Source organism: Schistocerca nitens, chromosome 1, assembly GCF_023898315.1.
Source record: "Schistocerca nitens isolate TAMUIC-IGC-003100 chromosome 1, iqSchNite1.1, whole genome shotgun sequence".
Taxonomy (NCBI): Eukaryota; Metazoa; Arthropoda; class Insecta; order Orthoptera; family Acrididae; genus Schistocerca; species Schistocerca nitens.
In genome coordinates, this window is record NC_064614.1 from 1,068,346,148 (window position 1) to 1,068,372,415 (window position 26,268).

Here is a 26,268-nt window from a genome sequence, read left to right on the forward strand (position 1 = left end):
CCGACATGAGCGCCTGCAGATGGGTGCACCCTGTACCCTTCATGGCATCCGGAAGGACTCTTTCCACATCTGGAATGACTCCCCCCGGTATGCACACGGATTGCACATTGGTTTTCTTCCCCTCTCTTGCTGCCATATCCCTTAATGGGCCCCATTACGCGCCTGACGTTGGAGCTCCCAACTACCAGTTAGCCCACCCTCTGCGACTGCCCGGATCTTGCAGACTGAGGGGCAACCTCTGGAACAGGACAAGCAGCCATCTCCGGCCGAACATCAGTATCAGCCAGAGACAGAGCCTGAAACCGGTTCGTCAGACAAACTGGAGAGGCCTTCCGTTCAGCCCTCCGGAATGTCTTTCGCCCCCTGCCACACCTCGAGATGACCTCCCACTCTACCACAGGTGAGGGATCAGCCTCAATGTGGGCAGTATCCCGGGCAGCCACAGACGTAGTCCGATCGGGGGATGCGTGGGACGAGCTGGCCGTCCCCGACAAACCCCCATCCTGACCCCCACAGTGATGCCCATTGGCAACAGCCTCAATCTGTGTGACCGAAGCCAACACAGCCTGAAGCTGGGAGCGAAGGGATGCCAACTCAGCCTGCATCCGAACACAGCAGTTGCAGTCCCTATCCATGCTAAAAACTGTTGTGCAAAGAAGGTCTGATCTAATCTACAGAGAGCACAAACAAATCGACACAAAATATAAACGGTTATTAAAATACAAGATTGCGCACTGCTGACACACTGCTTGGCGGCGGAAGGAGACTACGCGATTTTACACTATTCAGGTACTAAAACGCGATGCTAAAACTCTGAAATACTATAATACGCCCGAAATTTATGAATTTGAACAATGCAAGTACCAAAAACACGCAAAGAAATTAAGAATTAAACTATGTAACAAATGAGTGAGCTAGGAGTATACGACTTGCCGCTCTCAGCTGTTTATCCAACGGCGACAGGTCGTGCATCATCCTGCTGAAATGTAGGGTTTCGCAGGGATCGAATGATGGGTAGACCCACGGGCCGTAACACATCTGAAATGTAACGTCCACTGTTCAAAGTGCCGTCAATGCGAGCAAGAGGTGACCGAGACGTGAAACCAATGGCACCCCATACCATCACGCCGAGTGATACGCCATTATGGCGATGACCAATACACGCTTCCAATGTGCGTTCACCGCGATGTCGCGAAACAGGGATGCGACCATCATGATGCTGTAAACAGAACCTGGATTCATCCGAAAAAATTATGTTTTGCCATTCGTGCACCCAGGTCCGTCGTTGAGTACACCATCGCAGGCGCTCCTGTCTGTGATGCAGCGTCAAGGGTAACCGCAGTCATGGTCTCCGAGATGATAGTCCATGCTGCTGCAAACGTCGTCGAACTGTTCGTGCAGATGGTTGTTGTCTTGCAAACGTCCCCATCTGTTGACTCAGGGATCGAGACGTGGCCGCACGATCCGTTAGAACCATGCGGATAAGATGCCTGTCATCTCGAGTGCTAGTGATACGAGGCCGTTGGGATCCAGCACGGCGTTCCGTATTACCCTCCTGAACCCACCGATTCCATATTCTGCTAACAGTCATTGGATCTCGACCAACGCGAGCAGCAATGTCGCGATACGATAAACCGCAATCGCGATCAAAGTCGGAAACGTGATTGTACGCATTTCTCCTCCTTACACGAGGCATCACAACAACGTTTCACCAGGCAACGCCGGTCAACTGCTGTTTGTGTATGAGAAATCGGTTGGAAACTTTCCTCATGTCAGCACGTTGTACGTGTCGCCACCGGTGCCAACCTTGTGTGAATTCTCTGAAAAGCTAATCATTTGCACATCACAGCATCTTCTTCCTGTCGGTTAAATTTCGTGTCTGTAGCACGTCATCTTCGTTGTGTAGCAATTGTAATGGCCAGTAGTGTACTTGAAACGTATTCGCAGTTGCGATGGACAAGCATCAACAGTTGAATGGCGACAATGAAAATTTGTGGTGGACCAGGATTCGAACCAGGGTTTCCCGATTACTGCGCGCTGTGGCCTTACCGTTAGGCTATCCGAGCACTCTTTACGGCCAGACCTAAACTTCTATATGTCGTCAACCATTTGTCTACAACCCGCACTCCTACATCCATTCTGTATACTCTCATACAGGGGAGACATTTCAAGTGAAAGTCCATTGCCCAATGTCGGCAGGTACATACGAATTGCGCTGCCTGTATTGTTCAGTAACTGTTCCTTCGGACATGCATGTATATCAAAAGGAACATTGCATTGTAGTTCTCAATAACAAAGACATTCCAATATCGTATTTATCCATCGACACCAGGCAAGCGATTTTCAACTAAAATGTCCCCTCTGTACGAGAGCATAAGTAATGGATGTACGAGCGCAGGTTGTAGACACATAGTTGACGACATATGGAAGTTTGGTCTGGTCTTGAAGCGTGCTCGGATAGTCTAGTGGTAAGCCTACAGGACGCGGGATATCCGGGATGAATCCCGGTGCGCCACAAATTTTCACTGTCGTCATTCCATTATACAGCTGATGTTTGTCCACATTGGCAACTGCGAATACTTTTCATGTATAATCTCTCTTGTCTTTTTTGTGGATTTAAGGATAAACTGTGTAATTGATCAGTTGTCGATGTTCAAACTCTTACGGTACGAATAAAAGATGCTCTACAGGCAGTGACAGAAGATCTATTGGCAATCATATGGACGGATATTGAATACCATCTAGACCAGGGGTCTCCAAACTACGGCCCGCCGGCCGAAACCGGCCCGCGAGGGCCGGCAAACCGGCCCGCGTTAGCTGGCCGGACATCCCCGGTATCCGGCCCGCCAAATATTTGAGGTGGTACCTATACTGCCAACAATTGAGTTTCGAGGCCTATCGCGACCAATACATCGCGACACTGGCTCTGCTACTCGCTACAAGACTACATAACTAAACTTATTGTTGGGTCGCTTGAAATAACAATGCCTTGTCATACTCTTTCTCTTGCAGTAATAGTGTTGCTAACAATGATTTTGAGATTTCGTTAACTTTGCAGGACGCTTTCGTAAAGAATGTGCAGTGACATACTTTTTTGTCGGTGAAATTCGCCAGAATAAAATACGCCAGAATTTCGGTCAGGTACGTCCACCAATCAAAATTATGTAATTAAATAAAACTCGTAGCTCGTTTCAGTGCTAGCTATTCCCACAACCTTAGATTTTTGCGACTTCATCTTTCCTTTAGCCTTACATTACGGTGATCATGGAGTGCTAGGGTGCTTTAATCCCACTAGGTAGATCTTGGCCCTTATGACTTCGTGGAGGAGTCAATGTGGCCCACGGACTAAAAAATTTGGAGACCTCTGATCTAGACGTTCTATGGAAAACAAAGAGAGCAATATCTAAAGTAGTTCCTTAGAAATGTTCTTTTTAGTCAAGGAAAGGCCTTATGTTCACTCCGTGCTATCCGCACAATCCAAATTGACATTAGACACGATGTGTCATGGGAGCGACTGTATTTAACCGAAGACAGAAAACACAACTTGCATGACAAGTGTTATGTATGGATGGAGCGCGGGACATTTTGTACCGTGCTGCTACTGCTTTACGCACAAATACACTTTAACTTTGGTTTAAAAGTATTTCTTGTTCCTGCGAATTAGCAGTGAGTGGTGAGTGACGCGTAAAGCCTCTCTCCCATCCCCCCGCCATCGCCCCCTCCCCCTCCTCAATCAAAATCTCGACTGGGGCGCAACGAAGCGGCCATTAGTTTTTCAAGGGCCTCGGCTTTCGTGTCCGGATAACGCGTGGCACACAATTTGTCGACTGAGAAGCCGCCGAGATTAGTCGCCGACTCCGCTAGCGGGAAGCGAGGATGCCAGACGCGAATATGTTACTGTCAGCAGTTAATTCGACGTCGTTTTGCCTTCTCTGCTCGCTTTTCTTCTTGCGCCTTTTCCAGGGCCGTATACTTTGATTTCACGAGCAGCCACTCCATTGGACGGGTTCCCCTGCTGAACCGGGCCGGCCGCCGTGGCCGAGCGGTTCTAGGCGCTTCAGTCCGGAACCGCGCTGCTGCTGCGGTCTCAGGTTCGAATCCTGCCTCGGGCATGGATGTGAGTTAGGTTTAACTAGTTCTAAGTCTAGGGGACTGATGACCTCAGATGTTTAAGTCCCATAGTTCAAGTGGTTCAAATGGCTCTGAGCACTATGGGACTGAACATCTGACGTCATCAGTCCCCTAGAACTTAGAACTACTTAAACCTAACTAACCTAAGGACATCACACACATCCATGCCCGAGGCAGGATTCGAATCTGCGACCGTAGCGGTAGCGCGGTTCCAGACTGACGCGCCTAGAAGCGCTCGGCCACACTGGCCGGCTAAGTCCCATAGTGCTTAGAGCAATTTGAACCATTTGCTGCACCGGTACCGCGAAATTTCGGGACAGGTTCGTTGAAGCCTGTGAGTTTATATTAAGCTTCCACAATCGAAATAATGCAGAAGTGAGAGCCACTACTAGTGGTTAAGATAGCAGCGGTTTTTGCACGGAAGGAGGTCAGAGAAGAATCTAATCCCTGCACACCCGCTGTGCACATGGATCTGTACTACGCAGAGTTGTATATAACTGCTGCTATAAGTCTGCTGTAAAAAGCTGGACACCAGTGCTGTTAGAAGTCTGATATAGAACTATTCCTCTTGTTTCCCAGCTTATGACAGAGTTCTTTTACAAAACATTTTTGACGTTTCATAACTCGTAATTAATCATATCTGAAGATGATCATTAATTGATAGAAACTAGTAATCATTTATGGTAATTTTGATTTGGGACTGTTAAAAAAAATGTTTTTAAAAAGGATTCGATTATGGTTCACCCGGGCTGGTTGTGCGCGCTGTGTGCGGTCCAAGTCTCTGGTTGTCTCGGCTTTGCTCGTAACTTCCCGAAGTGTTCGCTACAGCGTGACAAAGCATATTTTATTGCTATGTGGGATTTTTCGTTCGGCAAGACGCTCTTCAATTCGGCAGAATCGTGGTGTCAGCACTGTTTGTCCTTCGCTGTTTGTTCGTGGTATGAAGGATTTTCGCAGGTAAATTCTTTGGAAGAGCAAAGAATTACAACGAGCGGCACATTGTTCTGTACCTGTGCTAAATTTGCGGGCATGCACCACATGAAGAAGTTGGTGGTATGAATAATAAAATTTCTGAAGTCGCGCGTACTATTCCACTGTCAGTTACAACAGTTCTCAATCGAACTGAACGAAAAATTTGGGGACTTAATATATTACAGCAAAGTATCTTGGTTAAAACTCGCTTTTGCTGAATTTATGAAGGAAAAAGGAGTGCTGGAACAGAAATTAGAACACCTGGAATGGATTGCAGACCTCGTATTTTAAGTGGACTCGACGGCGCGCCGCCCACAGTAAGACACTGGAAGGTAACTTCTTTCTGATCTGATGTGGACGCGTTTATAAAAAAAAATCGGATTATAAAAGGGACAAATTCTGACAATCACAGTCCAGATTCCCAAGCTCACTACTGTCAAAGATAACGCGAAGTCCGAGGAATTCATTGCGACCTTGAAAAAAATTAAATGTATAGTTTCCTAAACGTTTTGAGAACACTGCCAATCTTACAAGTATTGATTTGAAATAATTACGTTTTCCTGGAGACATACAGAGTCTCGAACTTCATCTTCGCTAAGGATAGAAGCTGAAGAAATGAACTAATATTTGTGGCTCCAGGAAAATGTAATTACATCAGATAAACAGATCACCTATACCTAAGGTACATGCAGGATTTCCCCACTACATACAAAGTCGGGGTGTTATTCCAATATCGGAGAGCGTCGGCAGAATTGGTGATTTTAGAAAGGAAAAATCAAGATGGGCTGAAGTGTGAATTGCAGTTTTTGTTGTGGAGGGCTTTGAACTAGGGTAGTCTGAGCAGCTGTGTTAGCCACAACAGCAGGATGGTGTAGTGGATAACACATCTGCTTAATAAGCAGGAGACCTAGGTTCATTTCCTGAAGTTGGCACAAATTGTAGCCGCGCGGAGTGGCCGAGTGGTCTTGGCGCCATGTCACTGACTGCGCGGCCCCTTCCGCCGGGGTTCGAGTCCTCCTCGGGCATGGATGTGTGTGTTGTCCTCAGCATAAGTTGTTTTAAGTAGTGTATAAAACTAGGGACCGATGACCTCAGCAGTTTGGTCCCTTAGAAATTCACACACATTTGATCATTTGGCACAAATTGTAGTTCATTCTTTTGGCTTCCAACCTCATCGAAGAATCTCACTTCTGTCTTCGAGACCGTTTCAGTTGAAAGTGTCCCTATCCATGTGCAAATGTAACTGACTGACCTACAAGGTAGTTCCACTTTTAATGACAAATCCTTTCACGCTAAAAATATCGAAGACCTCTATGTTGATTTCCTCAGGTAGAATTTAGGCGTCTCCATAAAGAGGTTGCAAAATTGTTACAATATTTCGATCGATACGTTTGTGTAAAAAACATTTTTTCGATTATGAAACTAAATAAGCCACGATTATGTGGAAAACCCAGTGCGAAAATGTGTGAACTGTCTGCGCCTATCCGTATGCTGACAGTTTGTACCAGATAAAAATTATATTATGCCTGCACCGTGCCTAAAGTAATTAAATAATATGGAAATTTGTTTTGCTTGTGAGCTATGTTGTTGCGAAATGTGGAATGTAAGACCAAGTCGTATGGAGTGCGACTGTACTGCAATTTAAATGTGGCGCGTTCACATTTTCCCCCTCTTCCGCCTCCTTACGCTCAGCCAGCGTGACCTGGTGGTGGGGGAAACAAGCAGCAACGCTGAGCGCTATGGCACTAAAATAGTGCCAACGAATGGCTTGCGGGCCTTATTCTTGGCCGCCCGTGCTCTAAGTCACCTTTAAAAAAGACTGTATATTATCAGTATTTCGGTAGGCAGCAATATTTAATATTGATCATTTGACGTCTACTGATTAACAAAAATCTCCATACATTTTTACATGTATTATACGTCTTTAGCGATACAAACCCATATTTTCTAGCAACTGTTGGACCATTTACCAACTACCTACCCACATGTATATGCCGGTTATCACATGAGGAATGGTGAGTATTCAGGCACATGACAGGAACGATCATTAGAAGCTGTAGAGGATCGAGACTTTTTTCGGCTCGTGAAATATCGATCGAGCCTTCCCCTCTATTGTATCATTGTTATGTTGTAGCCTTGCAACGAGTGCAGCAGTGTCTCGCTATAGTGGCATCATGCTCCACTTGCCTGGTTTAAGAGCACTGCGTGTGCAATCTTGCTCACAGTATGTGTTCCTCGCTCAGTGGTCGTGATTCAAGTGCTGTGATGCGGTTTGTTGGACGAGAAGCTTGGCACCACTGGAGGATTCGCACTCGGCAAAGTGTGCGTCTGAGGAGACCTCCGTGTAAAGGGTCGGGCTAGTGGCAGAACACGTACAGCGTTAGCAGCTGTTCTCACTACAACGCGAGTGGAGTACCGGAGAAAATTTAATCCAGTGGGACACGTTTTAATACTAAAAGCTTTGAGCTTTTCTGTCTACCACAGCGGAGCGACTTGCGGTTTCCTGTGCACGGTCTTTGCAAGATTGACCTCAGCTAACTTTTTACTTAAATTGCAAAGCACCATTTTTTCCGAAACGGTCGCAGGTTCGAATCCTGCCTCGGGCATGGATGTGTGTGATGTCCTTAGGCTAGTTAGGTTTAAGTAGTTCTAAGTTCTAGGGGACTGATGACCTCAGACGTTAAGTCCCATAGTGCTCAGAGCCATTTGAAGCATTTTTTATTTGAGTGTCGTTGCAGTAGTCTGGCTCTGGTTGTGTTTCAGCTGTAATGGCCATAGCTCCCTTCCCAGAAAATTATTATATGTTCGATTATGACTGCTTTGCAGTGATTATGTACGCGAGTTATTATAACCCAGATTTCTATATTCATCGGTTTAAGAAGTGTATTTACATAACATTAATGTTCATTTATTTATATTACCATCTTCAAGAATTTCTAAATTTTTATTCTGAATTTTGAAAGTTTCTCATATTATCTGTTTTTATGTATTTTTATTGTGTATGTTTTATCTGCTACCATATTTATGACAGTTTTTTAGCCGGCCGAAGTGGCCGTGCGGTTAAAGGCGCTGCAGTCTGGAACCGCAAGACCGCTACGGACGCAGGTTCGAATCCTGCCTCGGGCATGGATGTTTGTGATGTCCTTAGGTTAGTTAGGTTTAACTAGTTCTGAGTTCTAGGGGACTAATGACCTCAGCAGTTGAGTCCCATAGTGCTCAGAGCCATTTGAACCATTTGAACAGTTTTTTAAAAAAATTGTATGGCGTCTTTAATGCCATAGAACAACTGCAAAATTATGTCATCTTATCATGTGATGTGTACATCAAGACTTGGTGGCAGAGATCAGCTGCTTATCGTAAATTTGGTTCACCAATGCAAATTTTTATAAATTCTTTTAGTTCTGGTCGAGCACACGATGAATTCTTAAATACTCGAAGATTTTAATGTTTTTTGTTAAGGGCAGCACTGACCTCGAGTCAAAATAATTTTGCTTTTTTGTGGAACAGGTTTTTCATGGCAACTTCCAGTTCCTTGCTCTGTACCTTCTCCATGATAAAAGATTTTTTTTTAAATGTTGATGTTCCATAGGGATCCACAATGGAACATTCTTATGTTACAAATAGTATTGAAAAACCTACTTCTTACGACCGCATACAGTATTTTATGCGGACTACGCAACCGTTATTAATTGCAGTAATGACTGCAGTAGTATAAACTTTTTTGTGAAAATATTACAAGTATTCAAACATTTTTAAATGGATACTATTTTTTTGATGGAAACAAAACCCAGTAAATTTTTTTAAATTTAAAGGAGAAACACTTTGTCAGTACTAGTTCTTATTTCTTGGGTGTCTTATTTAGCTGACATAGTATCATGAGATGAGCGTGCAATGTACTCGCATAATGGGAAGTTGTTATCAATAATTTATTTCATTAAGAGCATTCCTTCAAGTAGTATACCATTTTGAGAGACAACTCCAGCCACATTTGTGATTGTATTTCTTGCAGAAGAAAATCATGACAACCATGTTTTTGTTGTTGTTGTGTGCGAAGACTGGTTTCTTGCAGCTCTCCAAGATAGTCTGTCTTGTGTAAGACTCTTCATGTCTCCTTAGTTACTGAAACCGACATCCATTTGCACCTGCCTACTGTATTCAATTTTTCTTATACCAGTTTGGTTAAGCACCTATTCGATAGTTATTCGATTTACCCATGTAATCTTCGGCATTTTCCTGTATCACTACACATCAAAGCTTCTATTCTCTCCTAGTAGATTCTATTCTCCTCTTGTCTGAAATGTTTGTCAGACACGTTTCACTGTCACACTTCAGACAAATACCTTGAGAAATAACTTACGAACGCTTATATTTGTATTCGATGCTAACAACTGCCTCTTTTTCAGGAAAGCTTTTCTTGCTATTGCCAGTGTAAATCTCCTTTTCCCCAACAAAAATGTATAATTATAATAAATTTGTGCACTGAACAGTCACATTAATGTGTCCACCTGTCAAAAACCTGACTGACCACATTTTGCAGCACAGACCGCTGTAAGACGTGCAGAAAGAAGGTCAATGAGAGTGCCAGCTGCGTTAGGTTTCTCGGTTGAGCATCCACAGGGCGAACAGCCCAATCCAAGTTGTCCTGCAGATTCTCGATTGTGTTTAAAGCTGGAGAGTTTGGTACCATTCTGCTGCTCTTCGATCTATCTACGTACACTGTGAGCTGTGTAACACATTGCTTTGTCCTGCTGCTAGATGCCTTCATGCCGAGGGAAAAACAATTTGCATATAGAGGTGGACATGGTCCCCAATGATACATGCATACTTGTATTGATCCGTTGTGCGTTCCAGGATGACGAGATCACACAGGGAATCCCTGCTGGCCTGGAACATTTCGACGAGTGTTGCAGGATGTTTGCATTCAGACGTTTCGCACCGTACACCCCAACGGCCATCTGTTCAGTGGAGCCTAAAATGAGATTCATCTGAAAAGGCTACCTGTCGCCACTCATTGGACGTTCAGTTGTAGTATTGGCATCCAAATCCCAGCCTTCGTCGCCGATAAACATCAGTCAACATGGGTGCACGAAAGGGGCACCTGCTGCAGAGGTCCACGGTCGTTGGCGACATTCCGCTGGTAGCCCCTTGGTTCATCTGGGCTGCTCAGCAGCTGCACATCTATAAGCCCGCATACCTCTCTGCAGCCGTCATTCATCCCTGTCATCTATGGCCCGTAGTGCACCACAGTTGGATCGGTCCCAGGATAGGATTGAGCCATTCTGTCATGCACGGTATGCTTTAGCCACGGCAGCACTCGAACACTTTACAAATTTAGCGCTTCGGAGGTGCCTCCACACTTGGCGCTAAAGCCAGTCATCGTGCCCATGGTTACCTCTTCTTGAAGCTGTGCGTCGTCATCAAAACGCTGCATAGCCAACCACTTCTTCATTGCTGGGAATAAGTGGAAGTCGCTCGGTGCCAGGTCGGGACTGTACGGCGGATGAGGAAACAACTCCCACTTAAAAGATTCGAGAACTTCACGAGTGGCATTTGCCGTGTGGGCCCGGACGTTGTTGTGAATCAGCAAGATCTTTGAGCCCAACTTTCTCCTGCGCTAGTTTTGTATTGCTCTTCTGAGGTTGTGCAGAGTTTGGCAATACCTTTGAGAGTTTATTGTAGTGCCTCTTTCCAGGAAATCCACAAAAATCACACCTTTTCTGTCCCAAAAGAAGAGGTAACCACGTGGTTGAAGGCGCAGGCGGCCGAATTTTACGACGAAGGAATTTCCAAGCTCGTCCATCGCTACGATAAGTGCCTTAATTTAAATGACAACTATGTAGAAAAGTAGTATTTAAGTGTGGCTTTCATCTGTATATAATAAAAAAAATTCCAATACTTTATTTATTTTTAATTCCAAAACGTAATGTACTTTATGGATAGCCCTCGTACATACCCTCCACTCTTATTGCTGGCACCTGACGGCTGACTGGTTATTACACGATGACGTCGAACATAGGCGATGCTCACAGTAATGTGACTGGACCGTGTTTATCTACTACGGTGTAATTCATATGCAGAGGAATGCGTCACAGTCAAAATGCAGAGAAAATACCCATTCTGAAATTATAGGCCTGTATTAATGTATTCAAACATGTTGGTAAAATATATTTACATATATATTACTTAATTAAAGTCCACTGGCGCGTTTTTCTATCTATCTGAAGTCCAATTTCAGGAAGTACTGCACATATTTTGTTGTGGTTTCACTAATAGACTGATTCACGAGGTAGATTTACGCATATAAATTGTAAACATTTCGTGGAAAATAGCTGAACTGTGATGAATTAAAGTCCTCTGTCGCGTTTTTCTGTTGGTATGTGAAGGCTAATCTCGGAACTAGTATAGGAATTTTGATACGGTTCCACTAACAGCCTGTTTCATGAGGAAGATTTGTATGTATAATTTATAAACATTTTGTGCAACTTGGCTGAACTACGATGAATTTAAGTGTCCCCTGCCGCTTTTTTTCTTTTTTTGTGTGTGGAAGCTAAGCTGAGAATGTGCTTTAGGGATTTTGATACGGTTTTCACTAACAGATAGAGTCATTCACAAGGGAGGTTTCTCCCTACATACAGTACTGACGTATGTACTTTGTACCACACACACTGTAGATCTAAAGATTGGCGCCAGTGATAGAGGGCATAAAGCGAAACTAGCACCTGAGATTTCTTTCAAATTTACATTTTACACAGTGGAGAGAAATTTACCGAACCGACTTCTAATAAGCTGGTAACGTCAATTGGGGAAGAAAATTCATTTTATCAGATCCCATCAAGCCTAAAAGAACATTTAAACAGTGGTGAGCATATGAAGTGCGGCCCATAAGAAAGGAATTAAACAAAACACCAGTGGTGACAAAGTATGTCATTAATTACATGTCCGCATTTATGTTTCTGGTTTAGCCACTTAGCTGCTGTGATGTTTTTGGTTTAATGCAACATGATCATCAATTTTTGCTTCCTTCTGGAGAGCGCAAAGGATGATCTCCCTAAAACACGTGTTTTGAACGTATAATTTGTAGTCGTATCATGTCGGAAAACAGCTCGATTACCTTGTACCCAGATACCAATTTCAATTTTTTTATGAGTTTTTACTTTCTGTTACATATCTGTGATTTTTTTTAACAACTGATGAAATCCATTAGCACAACTTATTGTATAAACATTGTAATGTACATTTTATTTCCTTCAATTTGACAGATTTTATACAAAGTACTGGAGACAATTTTTGCTCATATTTGGGGGGGGGGGGTTATAACATTTTCCTCAGTTTTGCATTTTCATCAATTTTGCGTTTTTCAAGTCTGGACCGCATGGGAACGTAAAATAGGGGTTTCACTTATTAGCACTTTGACTCCATAGCTCACACTCTTTGTATGTTATCTCTGCCCTTTTGTGATCCATTTACCATGCCTAATATACGAGATTTAAAGTTTAATTTAAGTGTTTATATAATTATTTCACCAGCTTTCTAACACGAGTGGTATGTGGAACAGCAGATAAAGTCACACCACCACGTGCCAACTGCTCCTACACAGCATATCACAGCTTTATTAGTACTTGTATTACACTGAAGCGTCAAAGAAACTGGTATAGGCATGTGTGTCCAAATACAGATATATGTAAACAGGCAGAATACGGCGCTTCGGTCGGCAACGCCTATATAAAACAAGTGTCTGGCGCAGTTGTTAGATCGGTTACTGCTGATACAACGGCAGATTATCAAGATCTAAGTGAGTTTGAACGTGATGTTATAGTCGGCGCTAGAGCGATGGGATGCAGCATATCCGAAGTAGCGGTGAAGTGGGGATTTTCCCGTACGACCATTTCATCAGTGTGCCGTGAAAATCGGGAATCCGCTAAAAGAACCAACGAACGCTCAAGAGCATCGTTCAACTCGACAGAAGTGCAACCCTTTCGCAAATTGCTGCAGATTTCAATGCTGGGCCATCAACAAGTGTCAGCGTACGAATCATTCAACGAAACATCACCGATATGGGCTTTCGGAGCCGAAGGCTCACTCGTGGACCCTTGATGACTGCACAACACAAAGATTTAGTCCTCTCCTGGGCCTATCAACGCCGACATTGGACTCTTGATGACTGGAAACATGTTGCCTGGTCAGAAGAGTCTCGTTTCAAATTGTATCGAGCAGATGGAATGTGTACGGGTATGGAGACCACATCATGAACCCTGCATGTCAGTAGGAGGCTGTTCCATCTGCTGGAGGCTCTTTAATAGTGTAAGGCGTGCGCAGTTGGATTGATGTAGGACCCCTGATACGTCTAGATACGCCTCTGAAAGGTGACATGTACGTAACAATCCTGTCTTCAAATGGTTCAAATGGCTCTAAGCACTATGGGACTTACGATTTGAGGTCATCAGTCCCCTAGACTCAGAACTGCTTAAACGTAACTAACCTAAGGACATCACACGCATCCATGCCCGAGTCAGGATTCGAACCTGCGACTGTAGCAGCAGCGCGATTCCGGAGTGAAGCGCCTAGCACCGCTTGGCCACACCATCCTGTCTGATCACCTGCATCCACTCATGTCCATTGTGCATTCCGACGGACTTGGGCAGTTCCAGCAGGACATTGCGATACCCCACACATCCAGAATTTCTGCAGAAGCACTCTTCTGAGTTTAACACTTCCGCTGTCCCCAAAGTCGCCATACATGAACATTATTGAGCATATCGGGAATGCCTTTCAACGTGCTGTTCAGAAGATATCTCCAGCGCCTCGTACTCTTACGGTTTTACCGACAGCCCTGCAGGATTTATTCCCTCCAGCACTACTTCAGACATTAGTCTAGCCCATGGAACGTCGTGTTGCGCACTTCTGCGTGCTCACGGGGGCCCTTATTAGGCACGTGTACCAGTTTCTTTGGCTTTTCAGTGTATTTCCCCACGTAAGTAGATTTGAAATTTTTTCTTTCAACGTTTGTTAATTTCACATTTACATGTACTGTATTTGACGACTGACTGCTTTGAGACTGCTTGAAAATGACATATCTCGAAATTGTAATCGAAATAAAAAATGTTTTAACAGCCTAAAGCGGAATGATTTCATTTAAAAATTTCAAAGGGTCTGTGGACCCAGTCACCGCCAAATTTCTGAAAGCATTGGAACTTACACCTTTCTGCCAGAGTTGAGGTTCAGACAGGTACACAGTAAGCTAACACACAGCAGGCGTGCGGCACAGGCAGCAGGCGGAAGCGCTTACCTGACGTTGCTGAGCGGGCCGAACGTGTCCTCGGACATGATGTCGCTGACGGAGCCGCGCAGAGAGTCCAGGCGGTCCAGCTTGCGGTCCACCTGTAGGCCGGCCAGCTCCGTCTGGCTGTTGGCCTTGATGAACGACTTGGAGCTCGCCATGCTGCGGCATCAGAAAGCGATCAGCGGTCGGCGCACTACCGCCACACGTCACTACCCTGACAGCCCCCTTCCCAGCCTGCGGCGGGAGCCCCATTACCTCGACGAGCTACTCGCTCGTTATTTATGGCAGCAATCTCCAGCAAAATCGTAAAGTATTCCCTGCCTTCCCTAACAGAAAAGAGCCACGCAAAGGGAATCGATCTTACTCTCGAAAGATGACAGGTGGTGTTCCCTGCAACGGATACTAGTCAGTACTCTGCGTGGTAACTGGTCATAGAGCCAGTACCTACTTCCTACACTGCACGCCGTTTCCATTTTTAATGATTCAGCTCCAAAACGCTGTAGAAAGAGAACCACTGCTCAGAATGAAGTCATATTTGAACAGCATATTATTGATGCAGGGGGAAACGTCATGGAATAAAAATTTTACCAATTGATGGCACTGTAAGCGTCTTGTTGGGTTTGGCTACAAATGACAGATGAAGGGCGTTACGAGGCCTGTGGTTTCAGTTGCACGTTACACCATCAGTAACGTTCTATATGCACGACTGCACAAGTTCGTCAGTCAGCAGTTGTGGCACTGTTACTTAGGTAGGCGCATCTGTGGTGTGCGTACTGTAAGACCTTCGGTACACACACCATCAGATTATTTGACTTGTCGCTCTAACGAAGTAGGCGAGTGTCAGCAATATGTCTCGTGGTCTTATCGTGGCGTGTTTATCTTCTGCCGTTAGGTCAGACGATAGAAACGCCACTTGCACGCTTAGAGTAGCAGATTGACGGTGACCAACTTTGAACAGAACTTGATTAATTTTCACACACATTTATTAAAATAATAAAAATCATAGATATTACGTAACTTGATTCTGGATGCTGTTTACAATTGACAATCTGAAGTTCCTTTGGTCTTGGTACGTTAATCTTATTCTCACATATCTCTGATACTTGGCAAAGTGTCTATACATTTCTCTTCATGGGTATGTACAGGAATATGATAATCTTATTAGGCGCGGACTGAAACTTCACTATAGACTGGTACAGACAAATGCAGACTGACAAATCGGAGGTCTGTACACTCGTAATTATACCTCGCGCGTTCAGGTATCACTGCGCGAGTCTGATCCGCGAGGAGAAAAGATTCTATGTTAGCAGCAATCTCATTGGCTGCGTTACATATTAATACGCGGATCGGTGGAAGCAGAATTTGGTCCGTCTCTAAGACAGCGCCATCTCGTAGTGCGGAGAGGGACGAGCGCTGCGCCTGCGCTGTTGTGCTTATCGGTGCGCGCTCTAGTGGGAAAGTTGTGTACGCGCTGACTACGCGGAACTATGTACACAACATCCATCAAGGGAAGGTCGTACAACATGGGATGGGGAAAAATCGGTGTTTTATTCGTCCTGAGGCCAGAAACAGCATAAAAAGCAAAATAGCACCGGTAATTTTTGAGACCATTTCTCTTGGAGAACAGCGTTTCTCTTTTAACATGAAAGTGGAAATGGAAATGAGCGTTTAGCGTCATTGGCTGGGAGGTCCCTTACCGGGTAGGTCCGGCCGCTTTGGTGCAGGTCTTATTACATTCGACGCCACATGGGGCTACCTGTACGCCGGATGGGGATGAAATGATGATGAAGACAACACAACACCCAGTCCCTGAGCGGAGAAAATCCCCGACCCAGCCGGGAATCGAACCCGGGCCCCTTAGCACGGAAGTCCGTCATCCTCACCATTCAGCTAACGAGGCGGACAAAATGAAAGTAAACAGTCATAACTGCAAGAAACTTTTTTTTTAGATTAGTGGTTTCGGTCTGTCTTAGACCATCTTCAGACATACCATAATGAACGGAGCAGGCGCTACAACTCCACGAACGCTAACTTCTCTGAGCATGAAGATGGTCTAAAATAGACCGAACCGTTAACCTCAAAAAAAGGTTCCGCTATTGTGACTTTACGTTCAATTTAAAATGACATCGGTTTTTAACTGTTGTGAGACTGGCGCGGGACATGTTCAACAGGGTGTTTAGCGCTTTCGGCAGCAAGTTGAAATCGAGAAACAGCATGTTTCACAACATATCCGAGTGTCTCCGGCGTCACGTTCAGAATGCATTGCGCATTGCGTGTCTTCAGTTCAGCTACGTTCGCAATTGGGACACTGAACACATCTTTCACATAACCTCACAGCCAGGAGTCGTATGATTAAAGGTCACGTTAACTGGACGGCCAGGTTATAGGGAAATGACGGCTGATAAATCTGTTATTTCCGAAACGTCTCTGCTGCAACTGCTTTGTTGCCTGTGCAATGTGCGGAGCACCGCTGTCTTGCGTAAAAATGACCCTACCCACAAATCCACGCTGTTGAAGGGTCGGGATGGCGTTGGTATTCAAACAACTATCATAGCGTTTACTAGAGACGGTACAGGTAAAAGGACCCGCAGGACTTATCTCCTCGAAAAATAACGGCCCTACGGCAAAAGATGCGTCAACCCGCATAACATGGTCAGCTTTGCAGAATGAAGTGGTTCCGGCTGATGCGCGTGAGTATTTTCCCTTGTCCATATTCTGCAATTCTGTATGTTGACATGTCAATGGATATGGGCTTCGTCTGTCCACAGAATGTTTCATGGCTGTTCATTGTCCATTTCCGTTTGAGCTAGAAATTCCTGAGCGAACGTTGGTCTTGCTGGCAGATCAGCAGGAAGCAACTCCTGAACATGAGTGATTTTGTGCGGATAGTAATGCATCAAGTTTTGTAGGATCTTATGCACCATGCTCGCAGGCATGTCCAACGTTCGGGCAATTCCCCGTGCACTGGTGTTTGCACACCATCGGCCGACCGCCCCCCCCCCTCCCCTCTCTCCCGGCAATGCTATGGCCACATGCCACATCTTCGACAGATGATTGATCAACTGCTTTCCTCCCTCTGCCACATTGCACTTCAAAAGAATCTATCTTTTTGTCGGATTTTGTAACAAGTTTCTCTTGGCCCTTAGCAGGCACGGGAACGGTGCCTTATTCCATACCTTGGGTGTCCAGGACTTGTGCAGAGCTACTGACGCACAGCCGCCTTTCTTGCAAAAAGAGCTTTGCCAGCAGCTCGTAATCTTTCATCGAGACGGTCATGTTGGGCGTACGTTGGCGTTCATATTCTGACGCTGTATATTGACCAAATTTTCGTTAATTTTTTTTTGTGCCATGATATTTCTCCCTGAGTCAGTAATATGCTGTTTAAATTTGACGCCATTCTGAACAGTGTTTCTATTTCTACAGCCTTTTTAAACTGGAATGTTAATTATGGACATACTGTACTTAAGTGAGAGTCATAGGCGTCCGCAAGGAGGCTGGGAAAGTGGAGAGCGGAAGAAAAGGGAGCAAAATAAATCTTTTGTCCCTTCCTGGAATATGAGGTTATAAATTTTATGTGGCGCCTGTCCAAAAGAAATGCACAACGTTAAAGTCCCCAGAGGATTACCGACGAAGGCTTGGATTTGGTTTTGGGCGGTATCCCACACCCCAACAGGTGAATACCGCACTGGTATCCACGATCTGCCTCATATACAATTTACACAAACATTTGGGGAACTCTCTCACACTTGCACGTAGAACTTACTATAGACGCAGACGGAAAGGGTACATTGATTCCACTCTGGGGGTGGGGGAGGGAGAGGTTGAAAAAGAGACTGATGATCCTAGGTGTTAAGTCTCCTGAAACCAATAATCAGTAGCAGCACTTGATTTTTCTCTGAAGCCACGTCATGCCCGCATCTCGTGGTCGTGCGGTAGCGTTCTCGCTTCCCACGCCCGGGTTCCCGGGTTCGATTCCCGGCGGGGTCAGGGATTTTCTCTGCCTCGTGATGGCTGGGTGTTGTGTGCTGTCCTTAGGTTAGTTAGGTTTAAGTAGTTCTAAGTTCTAGGGGACTGATGACCATAGATGTTAAGTCCCATAGTGCTCAGAGCCATTGAGCCACGTCATGTTGTAGAGTTCCTGTGTTATGAAAGACACAGTGAAAAACATTCACAAGAGGTTGAAGAAGGTGTATGGGGATTGCGCTGTTGATCGCCGTACGGTTAGTCTGTTGAAACTAGGGACGCCAATTCTCGGGACCTACTGCGCAATGGCAGATCGAGCCCTGCACCGGCTAGAGGCAATGTGAAGCGTATTCACAATCTGATTTTGGCTGACAAACGCGTAAAAGTGAATGAACTGTCAACACCGGCAAAACAGCAAATGTTTTGCTGTTGCGTGATAACGCGGGGCCACATGACAGTGAGAAAACCACCACCGAGATCACAAAGCTTGCGAGGACGCCACTGCGGCACTCACCCTACAGTCCTCACCAGGCACTGTGCCATTACCTAGAGTTATTACTTCGTTTACCACAGTGTTATTACCAGCTCTTCGGTAAACTGAAGGAATCCCTTCGTGGGACGAGATCTGAAGATGATGTGTCCCTTGTAAGGGTTACTAAATAGTGCTTCAAACGTGCTGGTCCTACCTTCTCTCGTGCATGTGTACAGCCCTTAGTTCCACGGTCGCGTAAGGCAGTTGAAACGGACGGAAACAGTCTGGAGGGATGGCATTTTGTCTCTCAAGAATGAGATTACTCGATCCCGTGTTTTCCCAGCTTGCTGGAAACATGCGGAAGTGGTCGCGATACACAAACCAGGGAAAGACCCTCTATTCCCGCAGCACTACAGGCCGATTAGCCTCTTGCCAACTCTCAGCAAGATCTATGAGCGCCTCCTGCTAAGACCCATACAAGAACATATTACCAGAGAGCAAATTCTGCCAGATTTCCAATTTGGGTTCCGGCAGAACCACTCTGCCCCACAACAGGTCATGAGAATGGTTGAAGCAGCCACAGAGGGCTTCAACCACAGAGGCTACTGCGGGATAGTGCTACTAGACGTAGCCAAAGCCTTTGATTCAGTATGGCATAGAGGGCTACTCTACAAGTTGTACACACAAAGGTTTCCCTGGAGCATAGTTCAGCTGATCAAGAGCTATCTCACGAATAGGACTTTCTCCGTCAAAGTAGAAACTACCACCTCCACCAGAAGGCGTATTCGTGCTGGGGTGCCACAGGGATCGGTCCTGGGGCCCGTATTGTACAGTTTGTACACTGCGGACACTCCAACGGCCCCCCTGGTGCACACTGCACAGTACGCTGACGATACAGCCTTCTACACGAGAAACGCGAACAAGGACCTGGTCATCCGTAGGCTACAAAAGGTTTTAGATGACACAGAAACTTGGGCCCGTCGCTGGCGCGTCACCATCAACTCTGAGAAGACGAGGCAATGCTGATTACCCGCAGGCTCGGAAGGCGCGAACCTCCTCAACGTCCCCCCCTCCACCTTCACCTAAACGGAACCCAACTCCCCTGGCGCAGAACCGCCAAGTACCTTGGCGTAACCTTGGACTCTCGTCTTACGTGGAAACCCCACGTAGACGAGGTCCACAGGAAGGTCTGCGCCAGAATGTCCATCCTATACCCTATCCTGAACACAACCAGCTCCCTTCCCTACCCAGTAGCAGTAAATGTGTACTAGGCCCTGATCCGGCCAGTAATGGCGTATGCGTGCCCTGTCTGGGGATACGCGGCAAAGCAGCACCTGGACAAACTCCAGAGGCTGCAGAACCGCGCCCTCAGAAGGGCACTGCGTCTACCTCTTGGATTCCCCACAGACGACCTGCACGCCGCAGCCGAAATCCCACTCCTGAGAGAGCGTTTCCAGGATCTGGCAAGGGCCTTCTATGAGGGTTCTTCCAGATCCGGAAACGCACTAATCCACTCCCTAGGTCGGTATGACATGTCCCGCGATAAGCACAAGCGCCCTATGACGATCTTTGACGACTAAGTCGAAGAGAAAATCCCAACACCCAACCCCTAATCCTGTTCCTTCCCACATAACACCAATCTTCTCGCCTACCTAAGGCAAGTACCAGACACACTCAAAACAATCATCACATATCACAGACACCCTAAAAACTATAGAAAAATCACACACACACGTTCACAGGGGAGTAAAAGCCGAAAGGCTACAAACTCCCCCTCACACTTCCCCAAAGAGGGGAAAGTAATAGACGAGAGCAGCAGTGTATCAACATACTGTAAAAATATCAGAGGTATGGAAAATAATTAATTGGATCTTTACAAGAGAACATTGTGCATTTCTTTTGCTCTGACTCTCACAAAAGGCAAATTTCGCTTTACCGGTGGTAAATGCTATACTTTTTTCAAAAAGCTTAATTCTGTTTCTACCGTTTGAGAAGAATTAATTTGGCATTTATCCTAGGTTTTTGTTGCTCTCCAACAGGATTTTTTCGATCGTTCGGTTTTTTTAGTAACTGGACATTACTGATATGTGAATAGAAACATTTCTTGTGAATATCTATATTCGTATTAATAACACAGAAAATGTATCTACTAATGAAACGTGTTTATCATTTCTACATCAAAATAATCTAGTTAAAAAACTCTGAGAAGATCAATGTAGTAAGATACAACTTCTGAAAGATTCCTGTCAAATTTATTTCTTATGGCCCTACAAGTTGTCAAACTCACGGAGTCAGTTATGGCAATTTAGGAATCTTACGCCCTCCTGGATAAATTTCTACGGACGCCCATGTACTAAGAGAGTACAGATTTTTGAGGTTTATACATATTATTTTGCTCTCAGGCTGGTAAAATTCAGAAGCTTGCGAATACTTTCTTTATCCACATTCTTGGTTTTTACGTTGCTTGTAAGACTAGAAAGCCTGTCGCGAGTTGGGGGTACAATGCTGTTGGAAACTTTGAGATGTGGGGTCATTTGTCATTTTCTATCGCGAAATGGAATAGTGGCAAATGGCGAAGTAGTTTCGAGAATTCACGACAAATAGCTCTGAATATACTTATCGTTTGTCAATATCCATTACATACTCTGGGATTCTTAAAATTGATGCTGAACCGATGCGTCTGTCTACGTCACGGGGCAGGATTCGAAAGTTCCCTGAACTTAACGTAGATTTCTTTAAAGCAACTACAACGTTACCATGAGGACAAGACTTCAAATTTTGAGCAACAACACTGACTCGAATATAATGGTAAAATGAACCATTGGTGCAACTAGAGATGTGTATTTAATCATCATTGAAATTAGAAACAGACGTTACTCGAGCATAATAAAGCTCCATACGCAAGCGCCACAGATGCATGACGACCACAGAACACATAGCACGAATATGAAACAAAAAAGCATGTCTTATTAACGAAGCCAGTTTTTGGACAAAATTAAGAAATTAAAATATATATAACACATACATTATGAAGGAATAACAGAGACCTTTTAGTGCTTCGGATAAAAGTTCCTGGAGGTGAAAGGATCTGCCTGGGGAATGAACAGAAACAAATCATTAAACGTTGAGATTCTTCTGTTGCTCTTGTGGCGGACTGAATGGTGCCTATCACAACGTTTATGCCATACTCAGAGAAAATAAGTAACAGATTCTTGACCAGTTGTGGATTGTAAATCGTGGGGGGAGGGGGGGAGGGTGACGTACAGATCCCGACTGTTGTGAGGTGCACCGAAATCCATTCACAATATGTTCTCAATAATACGAGTATGCACTTTCTGCGGAACTCATTGACAGCACTGCTACTCGAATTCAGTGTGTATAAATCTTTATATAGTGAGACATGATTACTGAAGAATACACAGAACATTTCTTTGTGTCATGTCAAAGTCTCATTGAATTATTGCAGCACTCATAAGAACTGCTCCAAATGTTGATACATTATTAACATTTCTACAGTTATTAGTGTGCTTTGATGAAGTACCTCCATAAATTAATATCAAGTCTACACAATATTCATTTGTTAAAAATGTCTTGCAAACCTAGAAATAAAGATCTGGGACCTATACGAAGATTTCACTAAGCAAATCTTTACTACGAATGTAGCCTTCTGTAAACGAACTGAAGCATATCTCGTAATGAACTTGAATAACGCTGTCAGTGCTCGCAATGAATCTTATTCAAATCCTTCAACATGGTGAAGTGTAACTGACTGGTGAAGTATAACTAACCAAGGGTCCTTTATACCAACGACTAAGTGGCATAAACGTTGGTGTGGCTCGCCTTCCAACAAGTAAGGACAAGAGAAGCACCATAATTTGAAATGTTTTTTTAATCGTCTATTTCGTGTCAGACCTACAAAATAATAATATCAATTTTTCACATCCAGAATCACTTTTTTTCTTTGAGTCAAAACAGAATGTAGTGTCATTTAAAAATCACAAAGCTGACCTTCGTACTGCTCAATCTGTTCAACTACGAATACTGATGCGTGGCATTTATGCCCTATCACCTCCAGCAACTTTTATTTGAGTGATTTTTGTGTGTCATTGAAAGTAAACACATTATTATGAATGCACTGTTTCACATGCCTCTCCCACTGTATAGGCAGTGAATTCATTACATTCGCTACACTGGGTGCTGCTGAAATAAATTTGTTTTCTTTATCCGTATTTCACTCCCCAGCCAAACAAAAATTACTTAAAGGTAAGGATGACGGTTACTATTAATAAGCCGAAAGACGACACTGAAAAGCTGCGAATGACGTCACACTGAAGCTACAGCGTGAAATATATCAATACTGGCTGGCTGTTTATTTTAAGTGGAGCTGTGCGGTCTATTTCTTCTACAGGTTAGTGAATGTACATGGCAGTAACAAAGTTAATAACAGCGAACCCAAAGTGTCTCGGATTTCAACAGCTCCCGCAGCCCAGTACAACTGGAATAATGATGTACACCTAACTCCGCCAATTATAGCCAGGCAACTCAATACTCACGTGAATTTGTTGGAGCCGTCCGTAGACTCCTCGTCCATTTTCATAGCGTACAGGTTCTGTGCGAACATCTGGAACACAGAAACAAATGCAAGGTCACAATTATTTGATAGCTATGGAATGCTTGTGTGTATGTGTGTGTCTTGAATTGTTCCACGTAAGAAGGTTGTCGACAGTTTATGGATGTGATATAACGTGTAACGCAGTCTGCTACGTAAGCATAATTTTTGGTCATACGAATCATCGTGGGATGAAGAGAAATAATCAGTACCGTAAATACGTACCGCATGTGTCGGTATCTTCAGCCGTCGGCAAAACTCATAGTTCTGTATATCATATAAAGGGAACCAAACTTGTTTTCCCACCTCTACGCTATCTTGGAAGTTGTAATGTGAATCATTATGTCTGACATGGCATATGCAATACTTATGTTTTTGTTCTGTTTGAAACACTGTCTGATTTGCGGTTAAAGTATTTTGGTCATTACTATTAAAATATCAGTCTACTGAAAATAAATGGTCACGTCTGTGATAATAAGTAAACGCAGAAAGGTATCCAATAACTGTGGCCATGAAAGAGGCTAGAGCCCCGTCGAGGTTTCAGCTTGTAACCTGGGAGGAACATGTCTGAGGGTTAATAATAATAACGTGACTGGATAAAAAAATAGTCATTCCAATGCACAAGCATAGACAAATCGTTAAACCTTTACAGATGGTGCAACAATCGAGTCATATTCTTAACTGCGAGCGCACTGCCTCTACGTGAGCATAAAGCAAAAATGACTCTGAGCACTATGGGACTTAACAGCTGAGGTCATCAGTCCCCCAGAACTTAGAACTACTGAAACCTAACTAACCTAAGGATATTACAAACATCCATGCCCAAGGCAGGATCCGAACCTGCGACCGTAGTGGTCGCGCGGTTCCAGACTGAAGCGCCTAGAACCGCTCGACCACTGCGGCCGGCAGCATAAGGCAGCAGCGATCAGTGAAACATTTGTATTCCAAGCGAACATTGTTCACAAACAGGGATAAATGTAAACCCGTTGCAAACCCGTGCTCTAGGGGTAGCGTCTTTGATTATTAATCAAAACGTCCTTGGTCCTGTGTTCCAAACCCGCCACCGCTTAACGTCTGATTAATAAACAGCATTGGTGGCCGAAGACTTCCGGCGTAAGAAGCCACCCTCATTATGCAAACGGCCTTGTCAAAGAGGGCGGAAGAGCAGAGGCTCGGGGCAATCTCTTGTCCTTGGGGTGGGTAACTGCTGCCCCTAAAGTCGGAAGAATCGGCAATCACCAACGACAAGAGGATGCAGAAGGCGATGGCAACCACTGCATTAAAGACACATAAAGTGTGTTCACAGGACATGTAGCCTGTATCTGAGAAAAAGTGTCATGATGATCACTCCATTGGCAAAGGATTCCGGAATAGTCCCCCATTCGCATCTCCAGGAGGGGGCTGCCAAAGGGGCGATGACCATGAGAAAAAGATTGAATAACCAACGGAAGGATAACGTTCTGCGAGGTGGGGCAAGGAATGTCAGAAGCTTGAATGTGGTACGGAATGTAGAAAATCTGAAAAGGGAAATGCAAAGGCTCGATTTAGATAAGGTAGGAGTCAATGAAGTGAAGTGGAAAGAAGACAAGGATTTCTGGTTTGATGAGTATAGGGTAATACCAACAGCAGCAGAAAATGGTATAACGGGAAGTGGATTCGTTATGAATAGGGAGATAGGACAGAGAGTATGTTACGGTGAACAGTTCAGTTATAGGGATGCTTTTATCAGAATTGACAGCAAATCAACACTGACAACGGTAGTTCAGGTATACAGACCGACGATACAAGCTGAAGATGAAGAGAGAGAGAGAAGGTATGGGAGGATATTGAAAGGGTAATACAGTGCGTAAAAGGTGATGAAAATATAATAGTCTTGGGGGACTGGAATGCAGTTGTAAGGAAAGGAGTAGAAGAAAAGGTTACAGGAGAATACGGGCTTGGGACAAGTAAGGGGAGAGGAGAAATACTAATCGAATTCTGTAATAAATTTCAGCTAGTGATAACGAATTGTCTGTTCAAAAAACACAAAAGGAGGAGGTGTACTTGGAAAAGGACAGGTGATACGTGAAGGTTTGAGTTAGATTACATCATGGTCAGACAGAGGTTCCGAAATCAGTTACTGGATTGCAAGGCGTACCCAGGAGCAGATGTAGACTTAGATTACAATGTAGTAGTGATGAAGAGTAGGCTGAAGTGTAAGAAATTAGTCAGGAAGAATCAATACGCAAAGAATTGGGATACGGAAGTAATAGCGAATAACGAGATACACTTGAAGTTCTCTAAGGGAAACAGGAATAGTTCAGTAGGCAGTACAGTTGTAGAGGAATGGACAGCCGGCCGAAGTGGCCGTGCGGTTCTAGGCGCTGCAGTCTGGAACCGCGAGACCGCTACGGTCGCAGGTTCGAATCCTGCCTCGGGCATGGATGTTTGTGATGTCCTTAGGTTAGTTAGGTTTAACTAGTTCTAAGTTCTAGGGGACTAATGACCTGAGAAGTTGAGTCCCAAAGTGCTCAGAGCCATTTGAACCAGGAACGGACATCTCTAAAAAAGGCAGTCACAGAAGTTGGAAAGGAAAACATAGGTACAAAGAAGGTAACTGAGAAGAAACCATGATCAAATGAGGGAGAGGAGATTGATAACATCCCATCAGAATTCCTAAAATCGTTGGGGGAAGTGGCAACAAAACGACTATTCACGTTGCTGTGTAGAATGTATGAGTCTGGCGACATACCATCTGACTTTCGGAAAAATATCATTCACGCAATTGCGAAGACTGCAAGAGCTGACAAGTGCGAGATTTATCGCACAATCAGCTTAACAGCTCGTGCATCCAAGTTGCTG

General features: G+C 44.6%; 1 protein-coding gene across 1 annotated transcript in view; it reads right to left on the reverse strand.

Moving 5' to 3' along the window:
* The window catches only part of LOC126198198 (nitric oxide synthase, salivary gland), a 730,749-nt gene that overhangs the window by 68,163 nt on the left and 636,318 nt on the right, over positions 1-26,268 (reverse strand). The window contains exons 13-14 of the mRNA XM_049934702.1: positions 23,372-23,439; positions 14,390-14,542 (exon numbers count right to left, since the gene is read on the reverse strand). Coding sequence (XP_049790659.1) covers positions 14,390-14,542; positions 23,372-23,439 — 221 coding nt within the window. The remainder of the gene's footprint in view (positions 1-14,389; positions 14,543-23,371; positions 23,440-26,268) is intronic.